Source organism: Hylobates moloch, unplaced genomic scaffold, assembly GCF_009828535.3.
Source record: "Hylobates moloch isolate HMO894 unplaced genomic scaffold, HMol_V3 SCAFFOLD_1, whole genome shotgun sequence".
Taxonomy (NCBI): Eukaryota; Metazoa; Chordata; class Mammalia; order Primates; family Hylobatidae; genus Hylobates; species Hylobates moloch.
Window position 1 is genome coordinate 102,193,216 of NW_026652276.1, and position 22,177 is coordinate 102,215,392.

The following is a 22,177-nucleotide window of genomic DNA, read 5'->3' on the forward strand; positions in this document are numbered from 1 at the left end:
AGTCTGAAACAAGTCCTTCACTGGATCCCAGAATGCCTTGGCCAAATGGAGCTCCCTCATCTGAGACTTCAATTTCCTACGTGGAGATCTGCCACAGGGTGCTTGCATACCTCCCTTGGTGGGGCTCTCTCTATCATCCAAGGTGATCAGATCTGTCTCTGGACAGCTTTACCTGCTTCCTTCACCTTAGGCCTTTAACATGTAAGAGGCAGCTGTGACACTGAGACGTACAAAAAGATCCTCTCAGCTGGGCATGGTGGCTCACACGTGTAATCCCAGCACTTTGGGAGGCCGAGGCAGGTGGATCGCCTGAGGTCGGGAGTTTTGAGACCACTCTGGCCAACATGGTGAAATCCCATCTCTAGTAAATATGCAAAAAATTAGCTGGGCATGATGGTGGGTGCCTATAATCCCAGCTACTCAGGAGGCTGAGGCAGGAGAATCGCTTGAACCCGGGAGGCAGAGGTTGCAGTGAGCCGAGATTGCACCACTGCACTCCAGCCTGGGCAACAGAGCAAGACTCTGTCTCCCTTCCCTCCGCACCCCGGCCCCCCCCCGCCCAAAAAAAAAGATCCTCTTGGCCTCTTTGATCTGCAGCATCCCCGTTTACCATCCACGCTAGGCTGGCTGGTTGGCAGTGCCCTCGGCTTCCGCTGCTATATGTGCCTCCTGTTCCCGTCCCTGTTGAGCTGTTGAAAGCCCTCCCATCCAGAGATCAAAGGGCAAGGCGCTCCGTAGCTGCCACCTGTTTTCCTCCCCAGCCCCATCTGGGACCATACCCTTTCCAGGGCTGAAGTCTGTCTGTGTGGAGAGAAGTCTGTCTGACAATGGGCTCACTGTGCTCTTCTGATTGGGACCACCACCCACCCTGCACATGGGCCCCCATCAGGGCCTGCCTGTTGCCACAAAGCCAACCTCTCAGAAGTCCTTGTGAACCTTGGACTCCTGAATTTCCCAGCCAAGCCAGGCGAGATGCAGGGAAGGTACCCTTCCCTCCCCAGGTGCCCCTCCTCTCATCCCGTTCTTCCACCCAAGATTGGGTGAGTCAGAGGAAATCATTTCTGCTCTGCACTTGGCACCAAGGCTGTCACCCTGTCACCTCCGGGTAAGTGGCTCCCCTGTGCCCAGTATTCTGGGACTTTGTGTGTGTGTATTTGGTAGCGAGGAAGCAGGATATCCCAGGAAGCAGTGACACCCCCAGTCTGCACGCCTGAATCCAGCCCCTTGCACTCCCTACCACAGTGCCCATTCATCCTGGCACCCCACTGCCCTCTCCCCTCTGCATCACACCCCAGATGTCCACCTGCTTCCTTTAAGAGGCTGGGACAAGAATGCAAGAAAGAATTGATGGAGGCTGTGCAAAGCCGGTGGCCGTGAGAGTCTAAAGTAAGGGGTGGATTGGAGAGCAGCTCAGAAAGTGAACTTGGCGTGGTGGCATTGGTGCCACTCAGCAGAGCATGCTGCCTGGCACCATGACAAGGGTATAGGTTACTTCCCAGGAAGATGTAGGACCAGTTCTGCCGCATCGTGACTTAGGAGTCTTGAGCAAGTCATTTAACTCTCTAAACCTCAGTTTTCTTTTCTTTTTTTTTCTTTTTGGAGATTGAGTCTTGCTCTATCACCCAGGCTGAAGTGCAGTGGCACAATCTCGGCTCACTGCAACCTCCGCCTCCTGGGTTCAAGCAATTCTCATGCCTCAGCCTCCTGAGTAGCTGGGATTACAGGCACCTGCCACCACGCCTGGCTAAGTTTTGTATTTTTTAGTAGAGACGGGTTTCACCATGTTGGCCAGGCTGGTCTCAAACTCCCGACCCCCGGTGATCCACCGCCTAGGCCGCCCAAAGTGCTGGGATCACAGGCGTGAGTCACCATGCCCAGCCTGAACCTCAGTTTCCTTACTGGTGACATGGGGACAATAAGAGGATAAGACGAGTTCAGAGGAGCCACGTGGGGCTTTAGGGAAACAGATGAAGGGATTCTGGTCTGGTGGCGTTTCATGGAGTCCCTCACTGAAGCTTGAGGCCTACTCCCTCCACCATCCTCGGAGGTGCACAGTCACACACCCATCTTTTAGTAAATGAATTAAGCTTCACAGAGGCTAAACACCTTGCCTGGGCCACCAAGTGAGCATATGGTTGGAATAAGGCTCAAATCCAGGAGTGTCTACCTCTAAGGCCATGCCCTCCCCATGGTACTACAGTGGGTCTTGAGCTGGGTGGGGCAGTTGAGGCTGTCTAATCTCCCTGGGCTTCCAGTTCCCAGCCACAAAGTATTGGGACAGGTGAGACTCTCAAGGGTCTTCTTGTTCTGATTTTTTTTTCTTTTTTTTTTTTGAGATGGAGTCTGGCTCTGTCACCCAGGCTGGAGTACAATGGTGCGATCTCGGCTCACCGCAAACTGTGCCTCCCGGGTTTAAGCGATTCTCCTGCCTCAGCCTCTGGAGTAGCTGGGATTACAGGCATGCGCCACCACGCCTGGCTAATTTTGTATTTTTAGTAGAGACAGGGTTTCTCCATGTTGATGAGGCTGGTCTCAAACTCCTGACCTCAGGTGATCCGCCCGCCTCGGCCTCCCAAAGTGCTGGGATTACAGGCTTGAGCCCCTCCCTTGTTCTAATAATTTATTGGACATCCAGACCTCTCCCTACCTGCACTGCCTGCCTCAGGCATCTACTAGAACCCCTGGTACTCCAAGCCCCACAGCCCCTGCAGACTTTTTATCCATGAATGGTTCCCCCAACACATGCATTCAAGTTTGAAACCCAAGTGTTATCCTGGACAATCCTTCCTTTTCCTCAACCAGTATGGCATCAGAGCTCAGCAAATGGAATCCTGAGTAATCCTCAAATCCATCCCCTTCTTTCCATCCTAATTTCCTCCACCTCTCCATCCTAGATTTCCTACCACAGCCTTCCCAACAGTTCTGCCAAATGACTTACTGCAGCCAGAGTGATTTCTTTAAGGCTCCAACATGACCAAGTCACCCGTCTGCCTTGACTTCATCTCTGTGGCTTCCAGGGCTTGAAATACCCTTCTCTGCCCAGTTTCCTCCCTGCCAAGCCCCACTCCCCTTGGTCAGCCTAACTCAGCACAAGGGGCACCTCCTCCAGGAAGTTTTCTATGACTTCTGCTCTCCACTGTGGCCTCAGTAGACCTCCTCCATCTGGACATTTATCACCTGTGTCATAATTGCCTCTGTCTCTCAGGACTAGTGTGAGAGTTCCCCAAGGCAACACCTGTGTATAGTTTTTCTTGGTATGCCTGGGATGGGGCACCTGGTATATAGCAGGGTTCGATGAGGTATGGATGGATGGATGGATGAATGGATGGGTGGATGGATGGATTAATGAATGGATGGATGGATGGATGAGTGGATGGATGGATGGGTGGAGGGGTGGATGGATGGATGGATGGGTGAATAGATGGATGGGTGGGTGGGTGGGTGGATGGATGGATGGATGGATGGACGGACGGATGGATGGATGAATGAATGGATGGATGGATAGATGAGTGGATGGATGGGTGGATGGATGGATGGGTGGAGGGGTGGATGGATGGATGGATGGATGGGTGAATAGATGGATGGGTGGGTGGGTGGATGGCTGGCTGGCTGGCTGGATGGATGGATTAGTGAATGGATGGATGGATAGATGAGTGGATGAGTGGGTGCATGGATGGATGGGTGGAGGGGTGGATGCATGGGTGGGTAGGTGGATGGGTGGATGGGTAGATGGATGATGGGTGGATGGATGAATAAGTGGATGGATGGATAGATGATAGATAGATGGGTGGATGGATGGGTGGATGAGTGGGTGGATGGGTGGGTGGGTGGATGGATGGATGGATGGATGAGTGAGTAGATGAATTAATGGGTAGGTGGATGGATGGGTACCTGAAAAGCCTCCCTGGGGGCTGAATTCCTCTAGCTTAAGGGTCTGGTTCCTGCTAGATGGTGAAGACTTGCATGTGCACTGCCAGGAGATGTGGCTCATGCCTGTAATCCCAGCACTTTGGGAGGCCAAGGCCGGCAGATCACCTGAGGCCAGAAGTTCGAGACCAGTCTGGCCAACATGGTGAAGCCCCGCCTCCACTAAAAGTACAAAAAAATTAGTCAGGTGTGGTGACATGCGCCTGTAATCCCAGCTACTCGGGAGGCAGAGGCAGGGGAATTGCCTGAACCAGGGAGGTGGAGGTTGCAGTGAGCTGAGATTGCGTCATTGCCTGGATGACAGAGCAAGATTCCGTCTCAAAAAAAAAAAAAAACAAAAAACGAAGAAGAAGTTTACTAAAAGCCCTTACATCCATAACTTTCTGGGGATTCTAGAATCACATGAGATCATGGGTAAAAGGTGGCCTCATCCTCCCCCTCCCCCACCATTTCCTAGATGAGGAAATCAAAGCTTGGGAGAAGTGAGCAAGTTGCCCAGGTTCACACAGCCAGTTTTTAGCAGGTCAGGGACTAAAATATGTCACTGCACCATAGCTGACCATCTATGGGTCTATGGTTTGACCTAAAATTCAGTTTCAGACCTTAGTAAGAAGACAGGATATTTTTTCTTTTTTTTCTTTCTTTGTGTGTGTGTGTGTGTGTGTGTGTGTGTGTGTGTGTGTGTGTGTATGTGTGGGTCTACTTTTACCCTAATTAGGGCCATAAGATCCAGTGCCCCCTTTCTGGGACCTGTCCTCAGGTATTTAAAGTCATTTATCATCAGAGATAAATGACTTTATGACAGCCCCCTTCTTTTATTTATTTATTGAGAGATGGGGATATGTTATGTTACTCAGGCTAGTCTTGAACTCCTGGGTTCAAGTGATCCTCCTGCTTCAGTCTCCCAAATAGCTGGGACTACAGGCATGCACCACAGTGTCTGGCTATTTTTTTGTATATTTTTTGTAGAGTTGAGGTTTCACTATGTTGCCCAGGCTGGTCTCGAACACCTGAGCTCTAGCAATCCTCAGCCTCCCAAAGTGCTGGGATTACAGATGTGAGCCACATCACCCAGTCTACTAATATATATATATATATATTTTTTTTTGAGACGGAGTTTCGTTCTTGTTGCCCAGTCTGGCGTGCAATGGCGCGATCTCCACTTACCACAACCTCTGCCTCCCAGGTTCAAGCGATTCTTGTGCCTCAGCCTCCCGAGCAGCTGGGATTACAGGCATGCGCCACCACGCCCAGCTGGCTTTGTATTTTTAGTAGAGATGGGGTTTCTCTATGTTGGTCAGGCTGGTCCCGAGCTCCCAACCTCAGGTGATCCACCCGCCTTGGCCTCCCAAAGTGCTGGGATTACAAGTGTGAGCCCTGGCCCTCATATTTCTTACCTTAGAGAAATCTTGTATTACTATAACATATATATATGAAGTTCCTTAAAGTCCCTTATTAAAGAGGGTGACTGTAACAAAACATTTAAATAAAATGAGAAATGTTCCTTCTTGTATCATGGCTGGTGGTCCTACACTTGGGGAGAGGCCGCTCTGGCCAACACCCTACTTCTCAGATGGAGAAACCAAGGCCAAGAGAGGGACAGGGTCTGTGCTGGAGCCATCAGGGGTTCTAAGAGCCTCACACTGCTGTGAGTCACCTCCCACCCATCCTCCACCCTCCTCCACACATGCTTTTTCTGCCCCTGCCAGGTTCCCACTTCTACTGCTTCCCTCTTCCTAGTTTTTTTTTTTTTAAAGAGTCTGGGTCTTGCCATGTTGCCCAGACTGGACTTGAACTCCCGGGCTCACTCAATCCTCCCACCTCGGCCTCCCAAAGTGCTGGGATTACATGTGTGAGCCATTGCACCTGGCTCTTTCTCTTTTTGCCTAACCACTCCTTTTCTTTTCTTTTTTTTTTTTTTTGAGACCGAGTCTCACTCTGTCACCCAGGCTGGAGTGCAGTGGCATGATCTTGGCTCACTACAACCTCCACCCCCCAGGTTCAAGCAATTCTCCTGCCTCAGCCTCCCGAGTAGCTGGGATTACAGGTGCACACGACCATGCCTGGCTAATTTTTATGTTTTTAGTGGAGACGGGGTTTCACCATGTTGGCTGGGCTAGTCTCAAACTCCTGACCTCAAATGATCCACCCACCTTAGCCTCCCAAAGTGCTGGGATGACCGGCATGAGCCACCTCACCCAACCAAAACGCCCAATCTTTATGCTCTATACAGGGAAATTGTTAAGGCAGGGATTACCAACGCTTTTTTAAGAGGGAGGACCTGATGCCTTACAAGGATAAGTGAGCGGACACCATCACAGGGCCACTTAGCTCCTGAAATGGGAAACTGCATCCTTCCCCCTTGAAGTGGTGGAATCCAGCAGCCAGAGACATAAAGTAAGAGAGGGAGGAGGAGGTCTTAGGGAAACCAACTAGAAGGGAGTGGATAGGTAAAAAGAGAAAGAGATAGCCAAGCACCGTGGCTCAGGTCTGTGATCCCAGCACTTTGGGAGGCCAAGGCAGGAGGATCACCTGAGGCCAGGAGTTTGAGACCAGCCTGGACAACATGGTGAAACCCCATCTCTACTAAAAGAGAGACTGTGTCTCAAAACAAAACAAAACAACAACAACAACAAAAAAAACATTGGGTGTTTTGGCCCAGTGCGGTGGCTCATGCCTGTAATCCCAGCACTTTGGGAAGCCGAGGTGGGTAAAACACTTGAGGTCAGGAGTTGGTGACCAGCCTGGCTAACATGGTGAAATCCCATCTTTACTAAAAAAACAAAAACTAGCTGGGTGTGGTGATAGGTGCCTATAATCCCAGCTACTCAGGAGGCTGAGGCATGAGAATTGCTTGAACCTGGGAGGTGGAGGCTGCAGTGAGCCAAGATCATGCCATTCCATTGCAGCCTGGGTGACAAAGCGAAACTCTTCTCAAAAAAAAAAAAAAAAAAAGATGGGGTATTTTGTGTTTTTTAAGGCCTTGGAAAAGCCCTTAAAGGGTATCATTAATCTGGGGTGAAGCACCCTACCTCGCACACTCCCACCCAATGACCTTCTGCTCGCCCACTCCTGTTGCAACATCCCCGCCCTATTTACCCCAGCCTCACTCTTCTCCTGAGTGCTGCCTCTGCCTGGCCATCCTTTCTCCCTGCCACTTCCTCCTCCCCACACACCACACTCCCAGCACCCACTGAGTGAGAAAATGCAGGCAGTCAACAGGCATCCCCTCTGAATCACTGGGGAGCAAAAATTACAAGAGCTGTCATAAGACATCATGATGAGCTGGGCACAGTGGCTCATGCCTGTAATCCCAGCGCTTTGGGAGGTCAAGGTGGGAGGATTGCTTGAAGCCAGGAGTTGGAAACTAGCCTGGGCAACATAGGGGTACCCCGTCTCTACTAAAAATTTAAAACATTAGCTGGGCATGGTGGCCTACACCTGTAGTCCCAGCTACTCAGGAGGCTGAGGCAGGAGGATCGCTTGAGTCCAGGAACTGGAAGCTGCAATGAGCCATGATCATGCCCCTGCACTCCAGCCTGGGCAACAGAGTGAGACCTTATCTCAAAAAAAATTTTTTTTTTTTTTTTTGGCCAGGTGCAGTGGCTCACACCTGTAATCCCAGCACTTTTGGGAGGCTGAGGTGGGTGGATTACCCGAGGTCAGGAATTCGAGACCCACCTGACCAACATGGTGAAACCCCGTCTCTACTAAAAATATAACAATTAGCAAGGCATGATGGCGGGTGCCTGTAATCTCAGCTACTGGGGAGGCTGAGGCGGGAGAATCGCTTGAACCTCGGAGGTGGAGGTTGCAGTGAGCCAAGATCGTGCCACTGCACTCCAGCCTGGGTGACAGAGAGAGACTCAGTATCAAAAATAAATAAATAAATAAAACATTTTAAAGAAAAAACCCTCTGCATGTATAAAGGGCCTTCCCATGACTTTTCTCACTTAATCCTCCCTAATTGCTCTGCCAGCAGAGGATAATTATTGTTGGCTGATGGGGAGGTGAAGGCAGACGGGGCAGGTGCCAGGCTAATGAAGCTGAGTTGGGCTCTCAGCATTTTTCACTCTGTAAGCACAGGCAGTGAGATCAGGTGCTACCAGCCTCCCCAACTTCAGTCTTGCCTCCATCAGGGGACCCACCTGCTGACTTACCCTGTGTACACGCTGGCCCCAGTTGTGCTCTGTGGGCAAAACCCACAGAGGAGTCTCTGGTCCAGAGGAAGTTGTCTCAGAGTTGATCCATCATCTATTCATTCTGCAAACGCTGGCCATGGCACAGGTGATTTGCTCGGCACTTGGTGGGTATGGAAATTGATCTCAAGGCGTTCAGGTCAAGCATGAGACCAAGACGCAGACACCTAGCTGGCCACCAAGTGACGAGTACCACTGTGCCCCCACTATGCCACTGTGTGGGTCCTACATCGATGTGTGCCCTGGAATCCCAGAGCAGGGAGGTTGGAGAAGGGGAATGGAGAGAATCGTAGGGAGGGGTTGGGTATGGGAGTGTTGGAGACTGCACAAATGTTTCTTATGATTAGGCATAATTGAACCCTGTCAGTAACAATATGAACCTGTGATCAATTAAGCAGCTGACCAATTGTTACCTCTTCCTCCTTGTTCTTGTTACCCAATAATTACAAAGGGCTGTAGAGGCTCCGTGGCAGTCAGCCACATGGGAGTGGCAGGTGAAGGGAGTCTCTGATCATGAGGTCCTGACCTGGGATCCTGGAATGGGGGATGGAGTGAGGTGGGAGCCATGTCCCACTCTGTCTCACAAAGTTGCCTCAGTCCCTTACAACTGAACCGGACGTTATGACTTATAGGCTTCCGCATAGTTGCCGGTGCCTTCCGTCCTCCAACCTCAGTGCAGCTGTCAGCTATGAGTCCCTCCTGAACTTTGCTCCTGGCACAATTGGCCAGTTTTCCCGTGGTTTTGTTTGTTTTCTTTTTCTTTTCTTTTCTGTTTTTTTTTTTTAAAGATGGGGTTTTGCTATGTTGAGCAAGCTGGTCTTGAACTCCTGGGCTCAAATCATCCTCCCACCTTAGCCTCCCAAAGTGCTGGGATGACAGGCATGAGCCACCTCACCCAGACTTGTTTTTGTTTTTGTTTTTTGTTTTTTTTTTTAAAGATAGGGTTATGCTCTGTCACCCAGGCTGGAGTTCAGTGGTGCTCACCTAGCTCACTGTAGCCTCAAACTCCTAGGCTCAAGCGATCCTCCCACCTCTGCCTCCCGAGTAGCTAGGACTACAGGCGCATACCACCATGCCTGGCTAATTTTTTTATTTCTGTTGGAGACAGGGTCTTGCTATGTTGCCCCGGCTGGTCTCAAACTCCTGGCCTCAATCAATCCTCCCGCCTCAGCCTCCTAAAGCATTGGGATTACAGGCATGAGCCACCACTCCCGGCTCCTGGTTTCTCCTATGTTTCCCTTCCTCCCACCCACCACCCCCACACCTTGTCCTGAGTTAGGGACCCCAAAGCAGACCCTGAAACAGGGATTCATGAGCTTGTGGTTTATTAAGAGAAGCTTCCACAAGAGACCATCAGGGGACTGGGAATCTGGTCCGGCGAAAGGGGCCAAGCAAAGTCCTGCTGCACAGACAGTCACAGATTTGACCCAGCTGGGAACTCAGGAAACAGCATAGGTCATGCTGGACCTGGAGTTGGCATCCCTCTGGCAGACATTGGCCACCCCAGAGGATGTGAATTTCTAGGCATTTCCCACTTCCCTAGAGCCTTGGTGACTAAGTGGCTCCAGCAACTTGAGGGTACGGACGATGGCTGTTGGGACTTCAAGGCCACCGAGAGCTGATGGAAGGCGGTCCTGACAGCATCTGCTTTGCTCTGTCAAGACTTGTCATGGACTGATTGATTGATTGGTTGATTGACTGATTTTAAGACAGGGTGTTGCTCTGTTGCCCAGCCTGGAGAGGCAGTGGTGTGATCACAGCTCACTGCAGCCTTGAACTCCTGGGTTCAAGTCATCCTTCCACCTCAGCCTCCCCAAGAGCTGAGACTACAAGCCTGCACCACCACGCCTGGCTAATTTTTTTATTTTTTGTAGAGACAGGGTCTTGCTTTGTTGCCCAGGCTGATCTCAAACTCCTGGCTTCAAATGATCCTCCCACTTGAACCTTCCAAAGCACAGGGATTATAAGCATGAGCCACAGTGCCCAGCTGACCTCTCATTGACTGTTACACACACTTGATCACAAATCTGTCTCCCCATTAGAATCCTCCCAGTGCCTGGCACAGACCACATGCCTAATAAATAATTGGGTGAATGAATGAATGAATGAATGGAAGGGAGAAGATAGGGATGACTCTGCCCATTTTCAGCTGAAGTAACTGAGGCTCAGGGAGGTGAGTGACTTGTCCAGGATCCCACAGGGAGTGGCCAACACAGCCAGGATCCCATGGGCCTTCTGACAACGCATCCAACACCTTTGAACTTGGCCTAGGTGGGGTGATGCCCCCTCCCCCAGCTGTTTCGTTCGGAGCCCAAAATAACCCTTGACGCAGCTAGGCAACAACGAGACAACAACTTCCTCTTTCCAGACCACAGGCCTCAGGATTTTCAAGGAAGCGTGGAGGGGGCTCGGGGGCGTGTTTCCTTCTAGTTGCCCCATAAAGGGCAGAGGGAGGGAGTTTGGGGTGCTCTGCAAGGACCCGAGCTCTTTGTCCCTAGGTCCTTTCCTCCTGCACGTCGGCTTTGAGCCCCGAGCTGGTGCTTCTGCTCTCTGGGACATGGCAGGCCTGATGACCATCGTAACCAGCCTTCTGTTCCTTGGTGTCTGTGCCCACCATATCATCCCTACGGGTAAGACCTCGGGCAGGATGCAGTTCCAAGGGCATGGCTGGGATGGCACAGTGGAGGGTGTAGGACTGACTAGCCTGGGGCTGGAGGGAAGCGCTGGGGAAAGGGCAGCCCAGTGAATGGACTGGTGATGTTTGGTGCAAGCTTCAAGCTTCAGCTCTGAAGCCCAGAGCCAAGGGGAGGCTGGGAAAAGATGTGACTCTTCTTTCTCTCGTCTTCTAGGCTCTGTGGTCCTCCCCCCTTCCTGCTGCATGTTCTTTATGTCCAAGAGAATTCCTGAGAACCGAGTGGTCAGCTACCAGCTGTCCAACAGGAGCACGTGCCTCAAGGCAGGAGTGATGTAGGTATCCTTCATGGGCACGTGGCAGGAGAGGGGTGGGGGCAGGTGCAACTCCAGGGTCCCTGAGAAGCAAGGTCAGCCAGCCCCAGCTCTGTGCATCCCTGGAGAAGTCACCTCCCCTCTCTGGTCCTCAACTTCCTTGCCCATAAAACTAGGAGGACGATATATTTATTTTTTTAATTTCATTTTTCTTTTTAGGAGATAGGGTCTTGCTCTGTCACCCAAGCTGGAGTGCAGTGGCACGATCCATGTTGACCAGGCTGGTCTCAAACTTCTGACCTCAAGTGATCTGCCCATCTCGGCCTTCCAAAGTGCTGGGATTACAGGCATGAGCCACCAGGAGAAGGATTTAGATTCAATATCTACTGAGCACCAAATATGTAACGAGGCACCATTCAGGGGCACAGGACAATATCTTATCTAATTCTCTCAACAACTCTATGGGGTAGGGATGATTGTTCCCATTTTACAGAGGACAACTGAGGCTCAGGAAGGTGACTTGCTCAAGGTCATGTGGGTCGACATGTGTCTGTCCTCCAAATAGCTTCATAGGTAGTAACTGTGAACTCATTTTGTAAACAGAGGCATGAAGTAGAAATACGATGAGAAGGCCATGTGCAGTGGCTCACGTCTGTAATCTCAGAGCTTTGGGAGGCTGAGGCAGGAGTGTTGCTTAAGGCTAGGAGTTTAAGACCAGCCTAGGCAACATAGTGAGACTCCGTTTCTGCAAAAAAATAAAAAAAATTAGCTGGGCATGGTGGCATGTTCCTGTAGTCCCAGCTACTCAGGAGGCTAAGGCAGGAGGACCACTTGAGCCTGGGAATTTGAGGCTGCAGTGAGTTATGATCGCCACTGCATTGCAGCCTGGACGACAGAGTGAGACCCTGTGTCAAAAAATGAAGATGACATCATCTCAGCAACTCGCAAGGAAGCCTTACTGTCTCTGGGTTTCCACATCCTCCCCGCCACGAAGTGGAGTGGCCCAAGGTCCCTGTCGACCTCAGCTGATCCCCTGTCCCTTTCTTCCACAGCTTCACCACCAAGAAGGGCCAGCAGTTCTGTGGCGACCCCAAGCAGGAGTGGGTCCAGAGGTACATGAAGAACCTGGACGCCAAGCAGAAGAAGGCTTCCCCTAGGGCCAGGGCAGTGGCTGTCAAGGGCCCTGTCCAGAGATATCCTGGCAACCAAACCACCCTGTAATCACCGCCCAGCCCTCCAGCCCTGAGTTTGGGCCTGAGCTGCTTGGAGGGCTACTCGGGGCCTGGAGAAGCCATAGTGATGGGGGGAAGAGCTAATTTTCCTGTTTCTTAGCAATAATCTCCAGGGATGTGTCTCTTCTATGAAAAACCCGAGGGAGCAGGTGATGTGTTTCCCCGGGGCTGAGCAATAGCTCCAAGCATCCAAGGCCCCTTGCCTTTCTGGAGCTGGGTGAGAAGATCCCAGAAGGAGAGCAGTGGCAACTCTTTGCCCTTCTCCTCCTGACCTGGTTCTGATGCTTTTTTTTTTTTTTTTTTTTTTTTTGAGACGGAGTCTCGCTCTGTCACCCAGGCTGGAGTGCAGTGGCACAACCTTGGCTTACTGCAACCTCCGCCTGCTGGGTTCAAGTGATTCTTGTGCCTCAGCCTCCTGAGTACCTGGGACGACAGGTGTGCACCACCATGCCCAACTAATTTTTGTATTTTTAGTAGAGATGAGGTTTCACCATGTTGGCCAGGCTGGTCTCAAACTCCTGGCTTCAAGCGATCCACCTGCCTCCGCCTTCCAAAGTGCTGGGATTACAGGTGTGAGGCACCACACCCAGCCTACTCAAACTTTTATGTTAAAAAAAAGACAAAAAAACAAGTAAATCATAATTTTTTTTAAAAAAAGAAATGAACGTGGAGGACCAGGATGAAGGGCCAGCCTGGGTAGTTTAATCTTTTTGGGAAGATATGACTTTAAGGAGATTCCCTGCTTTGTGACAGTTTGCTCCATGCTGTCTTGGGGACAAGGGCCTATTCTGCCTTTAAATCTGGGCTCACCCCACATTTTGGTGAGGGGAAGATGGGGTGGGGGGATAAGGGGGAGAAAAGACCCTAGCTTTTTTTTTTTCTATGCATGAGATACTGTGTGGGTTCATCAAGAGTGTAGACACAGTTGCTGTTCTCAAATAATAGGCCAAATAAAATGCGATTTTTTTTATTTGAAGGTTGTTGTGTCTTGCGTGTTCTTCTTTTTTTTTTTCTTTTCTTTTTGAAATGGAGTCTTGCTCTTGTCGCCCCAGGCTGGAGTGCAATGGCACGATCTCAGCTCACTGCAACCTCCGTCTCCCAGAAGCAATTCTTCTGCCTCAGCCTCCTGAGGAGCTGGGGCTACAGGTATCTGCCATCATGCCCAGCTAATTTTTTTGTATTTTTAGTAGAGACAGAGTTTCACCATGTTGGTCAGGCTGGTCTCAAACTCCTGACCTCAGGTGATCCACCTGCTTCAGCCTCCCAAAGTGCTGGGATTACAGATGTGAGCCACTGCACCCGGCATTGTGTGTTTTTGACTCTCCTGGAGTGGGTGGGGTTGGGCTGTGACCAGGCTGCCTCTCCAAGGCTGGAGGGGAAGAAGACAGCCGGAGCCCAGAGCATCTGGGAGTGACCTTGGCCTGCCGCTGGGAGTCCTGCTACTGACTTTGAAAAACACACATGTACAGCTAGGTTCAATTAAATAATTAAAAAAATTTTTGAGACAGGGTCTCACTCTGTTGCCCAGACTGGAGTGCAGTGGTACAATCATAGCTCACTGCAGCCACGAAATTCTGGGCTCAAGCAATCCTCCCACCTCAGCTTCTCTAAGTAGCTGGGACTACAGGTGTGCACCACCACACCTGGCTAATCTTTTAATTTTTTGTAGAGATGAGATCTTGCTCTGTTGTCCGGGCTGGTCTAGAACTCCTGGCCTCAAGAAGTTCTCCCACCTTGGCTTCCCAAAACACTGGGATTAAAGATGTGAGCCATTGCACCAGGCCCTAAACTAATTTTTTTTTTTTTTTTTAAGGTGGAGTTTTGCTCTTGTTGCCCAGTCTGGAATACAATGGCATGATCTCGGCTCACTGCAACTTCTGCCTCCCGGATTCAAGCGATTCTACTGCCTCAGCCTCCCAAGTGGGATTACAGGCACACACCACCACATCTGGCTAATTTTGTACTTTTAGTAGAGACGGGGTTTCACCGTGGTGGTCAGTCTGGTCTCAAACGCCTGACCTCAAGTGATCCACCTGCTTCAGCCTCCCAAAGTGCTGGAATTACAAGGATTACGGGCGTGAGCCACTCTGCCTGGCCCCAAATTTTTAAAATATTTCAACAAACATGTTATTGCACATGGAGTTATTATGTGTATTAGGAGGCTAAAAAAGTGATACACGATGATGTCTTGCTTCAAAGAATTAGTATTATAACATGAACACACTCACAAATCAAGAGCACTATGGGTTCAAAGCCAATTCTGCTTTACAAGTTGCACGACCTTGAAAGAGAAAAACTCTTTTTCTATGCTCACAACAGTTTTGACACAAATATGTAAGTTTTCCACACCATGCAGCTTTCCAATTCTCTGGCTGGGTGCAGTGGCCCATGCCTGTAATCTCAGCACTTTAGGAGGCCAAGGCGGGAGGATCTTGTGACCCTAGAAGTTCAAGACCAGCCTGGGTAGTTCAAGATCAGCCTGGGTAACATAGAGAGATGCTTTCTCTACACACACAAAATAATAATAATAATAATAATAAATTATTTATTTATTTATTTTGAGACAGAGTCTTGCTCTGTCTCCCAGGCTGGAGTGTAGCGGTATGATCTCAGCTCACTGCAACCTCCACCTCCCAGGTTCAACCAATTCTCCTGCCTCAGCCTCCCGAGTACCTGGGACTACAGGCACATGCCACCGCGTCCAGCTAATTTTTGTTATTTTTAGTAGAGATGGGTTTCACCATGTTGGCCAAGCTGGTCTCAAACTCCTGACCTCAAGTGATCCACCTGCCTCGGCCTCCCAAAGTGCTGGGATTACAGGTGTGAGCCACTGCACCCAGCCTACAAAAAATTTAAAAAGTAGCTGGATGTGGTGGTGGTGCAAGCTACTTTGGAGGCTGAGATGGGAGGATTGCTTGAGCCCAGGAGGTTGAGGCTGCAGTGAGCTGTGATCACGCCACTGCACTCCAGCCTGGGCAACAGAGCGAGACTTTGTCTCAAAAAAAAAAAAGAAAGAAAAAAGAAGGGTGCATGATCAGAGGGGCATGGATGGTGGCTCACGCCTGTAATCCCAGCACTTTGGGAGGCTGAGGCAGTCATGTTGCTTGAGCCCAGGAGTTTGAGACCAGCCTGGGGAACATGGCAAAATCTCATCTCCACAAAAATAAAAATAAAATTAAAAATTAAACAAAGTGCATGATTTAGCCGAGGACAATCAGAGCTCAAACCACTGGGAAGTGGCATGAGACCCTGTCATGGAGAAAACTCGCAATTGTCTAGAAGAACATTCTCCCAAGCTGGGAAAGAGCCAAGACCAAAGAACTCAGAGAAGTCCAGCATGGCGCGTAGGTGAGTGTATGAGGATTTACATACAGGTAATCCTAGCTAGCAGCAGGACAACTGCAGAGATCTGCCCCACTACCCTTCTCTATGCTGCTTTGAAGCTAATTTTCTGGCTCTTTGGCTATTGTATGCAATGAGACTGTCTGCCTTGGCTATGTTCCTAGATATGCTCTGGGATGTTTGGGTTCTCCGCGACATCTGCCCCTTGGCTCAGCACCATGGCCTGGGAGGTGAGGTTTAAGCAGCAGACATATAAGGTGTCCCGATCCAGACCCCAAGAGAGGGTTCTTGGATCTCACACTAGAAGGAATTCAGGGCGAGTCCATAGAGTAAAGGGAAAGCAAGTTTATTAAGACAGTAGAGGAATAAAAGAATGGCTACGCCATAGACAGAGCAGCTCTGAGCGATGCTGGTTGCCCATTGTTTATGGTTATTTCTTGATGATATGCTAAGCAAGGGGTGGATTATTCATGCTTACCCTTTTTAGAACATGTAAGGTAACTTCCTGATGTTGCCATGGTGTTTGTAAACTGTCATGACGCTGGTGGGAGTGTAGCAGTAAGGATGACCAGAGGTCACTCTCATTGCCATCTTAGTTTTGGTTGGTTTTAGCCAGTTTCTTTACCACAAACTGTTTTAGCAGGGAGGTCTTTATGACCTGTATATTGCACCGACCTCTTGTCTCATCCTGTGATTTAGAATGCCTTAACCATCTAGGAATGCACCCAGTAGGTCTCAGCCTCGTTTTACCTAGCCCATATTTAAGATGGAGTTGCTCTGGTTCACATGCTTCTGACACATATACTTTTTTTTTTTTTTTTTTTTTTGCACTCCAGACTGGAGCGCAGTGGGGCAATCTTGGCTCACTGCAGCCTCTGCCTCCCAGGTTCAAGCCATTCTCTGCCTCAGCCTCTTGAGTAGCTGGGATTAGAGGCATGCGCCACAACACCCAACTAACTTTTGTATTTTTAGTAGAGACAGGGTTTCATTATGTTGGCCAGGCTGGTCTCAAACTCCTAGCCTCAAGTGATCTGCCCACCTTGGCTTCCCAAAGTGCTGGGATTACAGGCATGAGCCACCATGTGTGGCCAACATATACCCTTAAATAACCTGGTGGGGATCCATCAACCCACAGATCCATCCCCCTTGGAAGGACACACCCACTCCATCAGTCTTTGCCAGCTGTGTGTGAGGGGTGGGCTTTCAGCTAGTGGGAGCAGAGTAAGTTCCCATGGTTCAAAAAAAGCCCCAAGGCACAAGGAGCCACATACTGGCAGCCAGGAGTCCGCAGAGCACAGAGAGGCCCAATAGTAGGCACTGCATATACAGTAGCTACTAAAGTTATTGTAAGTCTAATGCAAAGCAGAATAAGTAGCAATGCTAAACAATACACAGCAGGGGACATTCTGATGGGAAGAAGGAGCCTGCAGAATCAGCTTCGCAGAGTTGGCACCTGAATGGTGACTTGGGTTCCACCCTGGAGAGAGAGCATGTTCCTAAAAAGGGAGGAGAGCCAGTGTATTCAGGGATGAGGCTGAAATACAGACAGTGTCCCAACTGCATGTGATAATAGGACTCTCACCACAGCCTCTGCAGCATTCGGCCTGGAGAGCCAGTGCTTGGTCCATAGTGTAACCACCCAACGCATTCATTTTGCCCACTGCCCAGATAAAGCCAATTTGTCAAGACAGGGGAATTGCAATAGAGAAGAAGTTTAATTCACGCAGAGCTGGCTGTATAGGAGACTGGAGCATTATTATTACTCAAACCAGCCTCCCCCAAAGTTCAGAGACTAGGGTTTTTCAAGAATAGTTTGGTAGGCAGGGGGCTAGGGAATGGGAGCTGCTGATTGGTTGGGGATGCAATCATAGGGGTGTGGAAAATGGTCCTTTTACATTGAGTCCACTTCTGGGTAGAGCCACAGAGGAGTCACTGGTCTGGGTGGAATCATCCAACAGTCAGAAATGCAAAAGTCTGAAAACACACCTTTTTTTTTTTTTTTTTTTTTTTTTTAGACATGTCTCGCTCTGTCCCCGAGGCTGGAGTGCAGTGGCACAATCTCAGCTCACTGCAAGCTCTGCCTCCCAGGTTCACACCATTCTCCTGCCTCAGCCTCCTGAGTAGCTAGGAATACAGCTAGTATTTTTTAGTAGAGACTGGTTTTCACCATGTTAGCCAGGATGGTTTCGATCTCCTGACCTCATGATCCACCCACCTCAGCCTCCTAAAGTGCTGGAATTACAGGCGTGAGCCACCGCGCCTGGCCTGAAAACACATCTTAAAAGGCCTATCATAGGCCGGGGGTGGTGGCTCTCACTTATAATGCCAGCACTTTGGGAGGCTGAGGTGGGCAGATGACTTGAGGTCAGGAGTTCAAGACCAGCCTGGCCAACATGGTGAAACCCAGTCTCTACTAAAAATACAAAAATTAGCCAGGCATGGCAGTGTGCAGCTGTAATCCCAGCTACTCAGAAGGCTGAGACATAAGAATTGCTTGAACCTAGGAGTCAGAGGTTGCAGTGAGCTGAGATTGTGCCACTCCACTCCAGCCTAGGTGACAGAGTGAGACTCTGTCTCGAAAAAAAAACAAAAACAAACAAACAAAAAAGTCTATCACAGGTTCTGCAATAGTGATGTTATCTACATGAGTAATTGGAGAAGTTGCAGATCTTGTGAATTCTGGAACAATGGCTGGTAACTCACTTAAATCTTGCAGAATTCAGGGCCCTCTCACCCTCCTAACCTTGTGGTCTTTCTTGCGTTTTACAAAAATGGTTTAATTTGGGGGAAGGGCTATTATCATTTAAACTATAAACTAAATTTCCCCCAAAGTTAGCTTGGTCCAAGCCCAGGAATGACTAAGGGTAGTCTGGAGATTAAAGGCAAGATGGGGGTTGGTTAGGTCAGCTCTCTTTCACTGTCATCATTTTCTCACTATTATGGTTTTTGCAAAGACGGTTTCAGTAGCTGCCAGCTTCCCTATTCTCCCCACTTTTCCAACTCGGAACCAGCCATAGAAAGCCAATGATACAGACATGCATTGCTCAAGGGTTATATGAGAAATGTATTATTAGATGATTTCATCATTGTGCAAACATCAAGTGGACTTACACAAACGTAGATGGGCTAACCTCCTACACACCTAGGTTAGATGGTCTAGCCTATTGCTTCTGAACCCGCCTTTGCAAAAATTAAAACCGAGGAAATTATGAGACCGTGAGAGAAATCTGACATGGCTGACTCCATCTTGCTTCTAGCCTCACAGGTTGGCTGTCTTTGCTCATTCCTGGGCGTGGGCCATGCTAACTTTGAGAGAAATTTAGTTTATAGTTTAAATGGTAACAGCCCTTCCCCAAAACTAAACTGTTCTTGTAAAACTAATGAAAGGTCATCAAGTTAGGGCTGGGCACGGTGGCTCACGCCTGTAATCCCAGCACTTTGGGAGGCCGAGGCAGGCGGATCACCTGAGGTCAGGAGTTCAAGACCGGCCTGATCAACATGGTGAAACTCCGTCTCTACTAAAAATACAAAAAAGATTAGCCAGGCGTGGTGCCGTGTGCCTGTAATCCCAGCTACTCGGGAGGCTGAGGCAGGAAAATCACTTGAACCCAGGAGGCGGAGGTTGCAGTGAGCTGAGATCACGCCACTGCACTGCAGCCTAGGTGACAGAGTGAGACCCTGTCTCAAAAAAACAAACAACAACAACAACCAAAAATACCCTCCAATCCCTGAATTCTCAGGGAGACTGATTTGAGTAATAATAAAACTCTGGTCTCCGTTACAGCCAGCTCTGCATGAATTAAACTCTCTCTCTTGCAGTTCCCTTGTCTTGGTAAATTGGCTCTGTCTAGGCAGCAGGCAAGGAGAACCTATCGGGCAGCTACACTCCTAGGCTACAAACCTGCACAAGCATGTGACTATACTGAACACTGGAGGCAACTGCAACACGATGATAAGTATTTGTGTATCTGAACATATCTAAACATACAAAAGGTAGAGTATAAATTTAGTATTATATCTTATGGGGTGGGGCCACTGTTGTACATGTGGTCCATCTGGCTGGGTGCAGTGGCTCATGCCTGTAATCCCAGCATTTTGGGAGGCCAAGGTGGGTGGATCACGAGATCAGGAGTTTGAGACCAGCCTGGCCAACATGGTGAAACTTCAGCTCAACTAAAAATACAAAAATTAGCCAGGCATGGTGGCGCACTAGGGAGGCTGAGGCAGGAGAATCGCTTGAACCCAGGAGGTGGAGGTTGCATTGAGCTGAGATTGTGCCACTGCACTCCAGCCTGGGTGACAGAGTGAGACTCTATCTCAAAAATAAAGAAATAAATAAAACAAAGCACCCCTGTGCCTTCCCTCTTTCCTACTGCAAAGTGTTCCCTCTCCCCTGCCTGCCTCTGAGTCTCTTCAAGGGATGGAGGCTGATGCTCTTGCTGTAGCGAGCTCAGAATGAGTAGTGTGTTAGTTTTCATTAGGGTGGTCTTCATTTATTTTCCCAGAGGTTGTATCGTATGGTGTCTATACTTCAGCCAGGGGCCATGAGAGGATTGAAGCAGGCAGTGCAGAAGAAGAGGGTAGCAGGCACTTGGGAGTGTGGGGAAGCTGGCACTCTGTTGCACTACCAGCTAGAGCGCCTACTGGACCAGCCTCTTTGGAGGACGATCTAGTAGCATCTGCTAAAATGCTTAACACACATATCTGTTGACCCAGCAACTCCACTTCCAGAAGGGAACCCTATGCAAATGCACAGAGGTGCATGGGCAGGGAGGTTTATTGCAGTAATGTCGGTAGTTGTGGAAAACTGGCAACAAGCCCATTTGCCCATTCATAGATGACTCGATAAAGATCTTTTTTTTTGCGGGGGGGGGGGGGATGGAGTCTTGCTCTGTCATCTAGGCTGGAATGCAGTGGTGCCATCTCGGCTCACTGCAACCTCCGCCTCCCCGGTTCAAGCGATTTTCCCGCCTCAGCCCCTCCCTGAGTGGCTGGGATTACAGGCACCTGCCACCACGCCCGGCTAATTTTTGAATTTTGTAGAGACAGGGTTTCACCATGTTGGCCAGGCTGGTCTCGAACTCCTGACCTCGTGATCCGCCTGCCTTGGCCTCCCAAAGTGCTGGGATTACAGGCATCAGCCACCATGCCCTTCCAGAGATCTATTTTTAAATGAAAAAATCAAAGTGCACAAGAGTATATGCCGGATGATACTATTTGTGCAACAAAAAAGATATACATATGATTAGTAATTTGCTGGACATACAAACTATCAAGGAACGGGGTCCCGCTCCAGACCTCAGGAGACGGTTCTTGGACCTAGTGCAAGAAAGAATTCAGGACAAGTCCATAGAGTAAAGTGAAAGCAAGTTTATTAAGGAAGTAAAGTTATACAGAATGGCTACTCCATAGGCAGAGCAGCGGCATGGGGTGCTTGAATAAACATATTTAAAGTTATTTTTTGATTCTATGCTAAAGAAGAGGTAGGTTATTCATGAGTTTTCAGGGAAAGAGGTGGGCAATTCCTGGAACTGAGGGTTCATCCCCCTTTTTAGATCATATGGCGTAACTTCCTGACGTTGCCATGGCATCTATAAACTGTTGTGGCAGTGGTGGCAGTGTCTTTCAGCATGCTAATATATTATAATTAGGGTATAATGAGCAGTGAGGAGGATCAGAGGTGACTTTCATCGCCATCTTGGTTTCGGTGGGTTTTGTCTGCCTTCTTTACTGTAACCTGTTTTTTTGTGTTTTTTTGAGACGGAATCTCACTCTGTTGCCCAGGCTGGAGTGCAGTGGTGTGATCTCGGCTCACTGCAACCTCTGCCTCCCGGGTTCAAGTGATTCTCGTGCCTCAGCCTTCCAAGTAGCTGGGACTACAGGCGTACACCACCACACACGGCTAATTTTTTTTTTTTTGTATTTTTAGTAGAGACGGGGTTTCACCATGTTGGCCAGGCTAGTCTTGAACTCCTGACCTCAGGTGATCCGCCCACCTCGGCCTCCCAAAGTGCTGGGATTACAGGCATGAGCTACCATGCCCAGCCTCGACCAGCTTCTTTACTGCAAGCTGTTTTATCAGTGAGGTCTTTATGACCTGTATCTTGTGCCGACATCCTATCTCATCCTGTGACTTAGAATGCCTCACCTCCTGGGAATGCAGCCCAGTAGGTCTCAGCCTCATTTTACCCGCCCCTATTCAAGATGGAGTCACTCTGGTTCACATGCCTCTGACAGGATGGCAATTCAGGACTAGGATCTAGGATAGAGGAGTTTTGTTTTGTTTTGTTTTGTTTTTTGAGACGAGTTTCCCTCTTGTTGCCCAGGCTGGAGTGCAATGGTGAGATTTCGGCTCACCACAACCTCTGCCTCCCGGGTTCAAGCGATTCTCCTGCCTCAGCCTCCTGAGTAGCTGGAATTACAGGCATGTGCCACCATGCCCAGCTAATTTTGTATGTATGTATGTATGTATGTATGTATGTATTTATTTAGTAGAGACAGAGGTTCTCCATGTTGGTCAGGCTAGTCTCG

At 49.4% G+C, this 22,177-nt stretch overlaps 1 protein-coding gene across 1 annotated transcript; it reads left to right on the plus strand.

Moving 5' to 3' along the window:
• The first annotated feature begins 1,054 nt into the window (after positions 1–1,054).
• On the plus strand, positions 1,055–13,280 carry CCL24 (C-C motif chemokine ligand 24). The gene is made up of 4 exons (XM_032756374.2): positions 1,055–1,105; positions 10,625–10,756; positions 10,976–11,093; positions 12,125–13,280. Exons 2-4 carry the CDS (start codon positions 10,684–10,686, stop codon positions 12,291–12,293), a joined length of 360 nt encoding a protein of 119 aa, XP_032612265.1. The 5' UTR covers positions 1,055–1,105; positions 10,625–10,683; the 3' UTR covers positions 12,294–13,280.
• Positions 13,281–22,177: the final 8,897 nt, after the last annotated feature.

Excerpts from the sequence above, each read along its gene's own strand:
- CCL24 (XM_032756374.2), top strand. The coding sequence starts at position 10,684 with ATGGCAGGCCTGATGACCATCGTAACCAGCCTTCTGTTCCTTGGTGTC. Across the intron at positions 10,757-10,975 it reads CCACCATATCATCCCTACGG|GCTCTGTGGTCCTCCCCCCT; the intron begins GTAAGACCTCGG and ends CTCGTCTTCTAG. Across the intron at positions 11,094-12,124 it reads TGCCTCAAGGCAGGAGTGAT|CTTCACCACCAAGAAGGGCC; the intron begins GTAGGTATCCTT and ends TTTCTTCCACAG.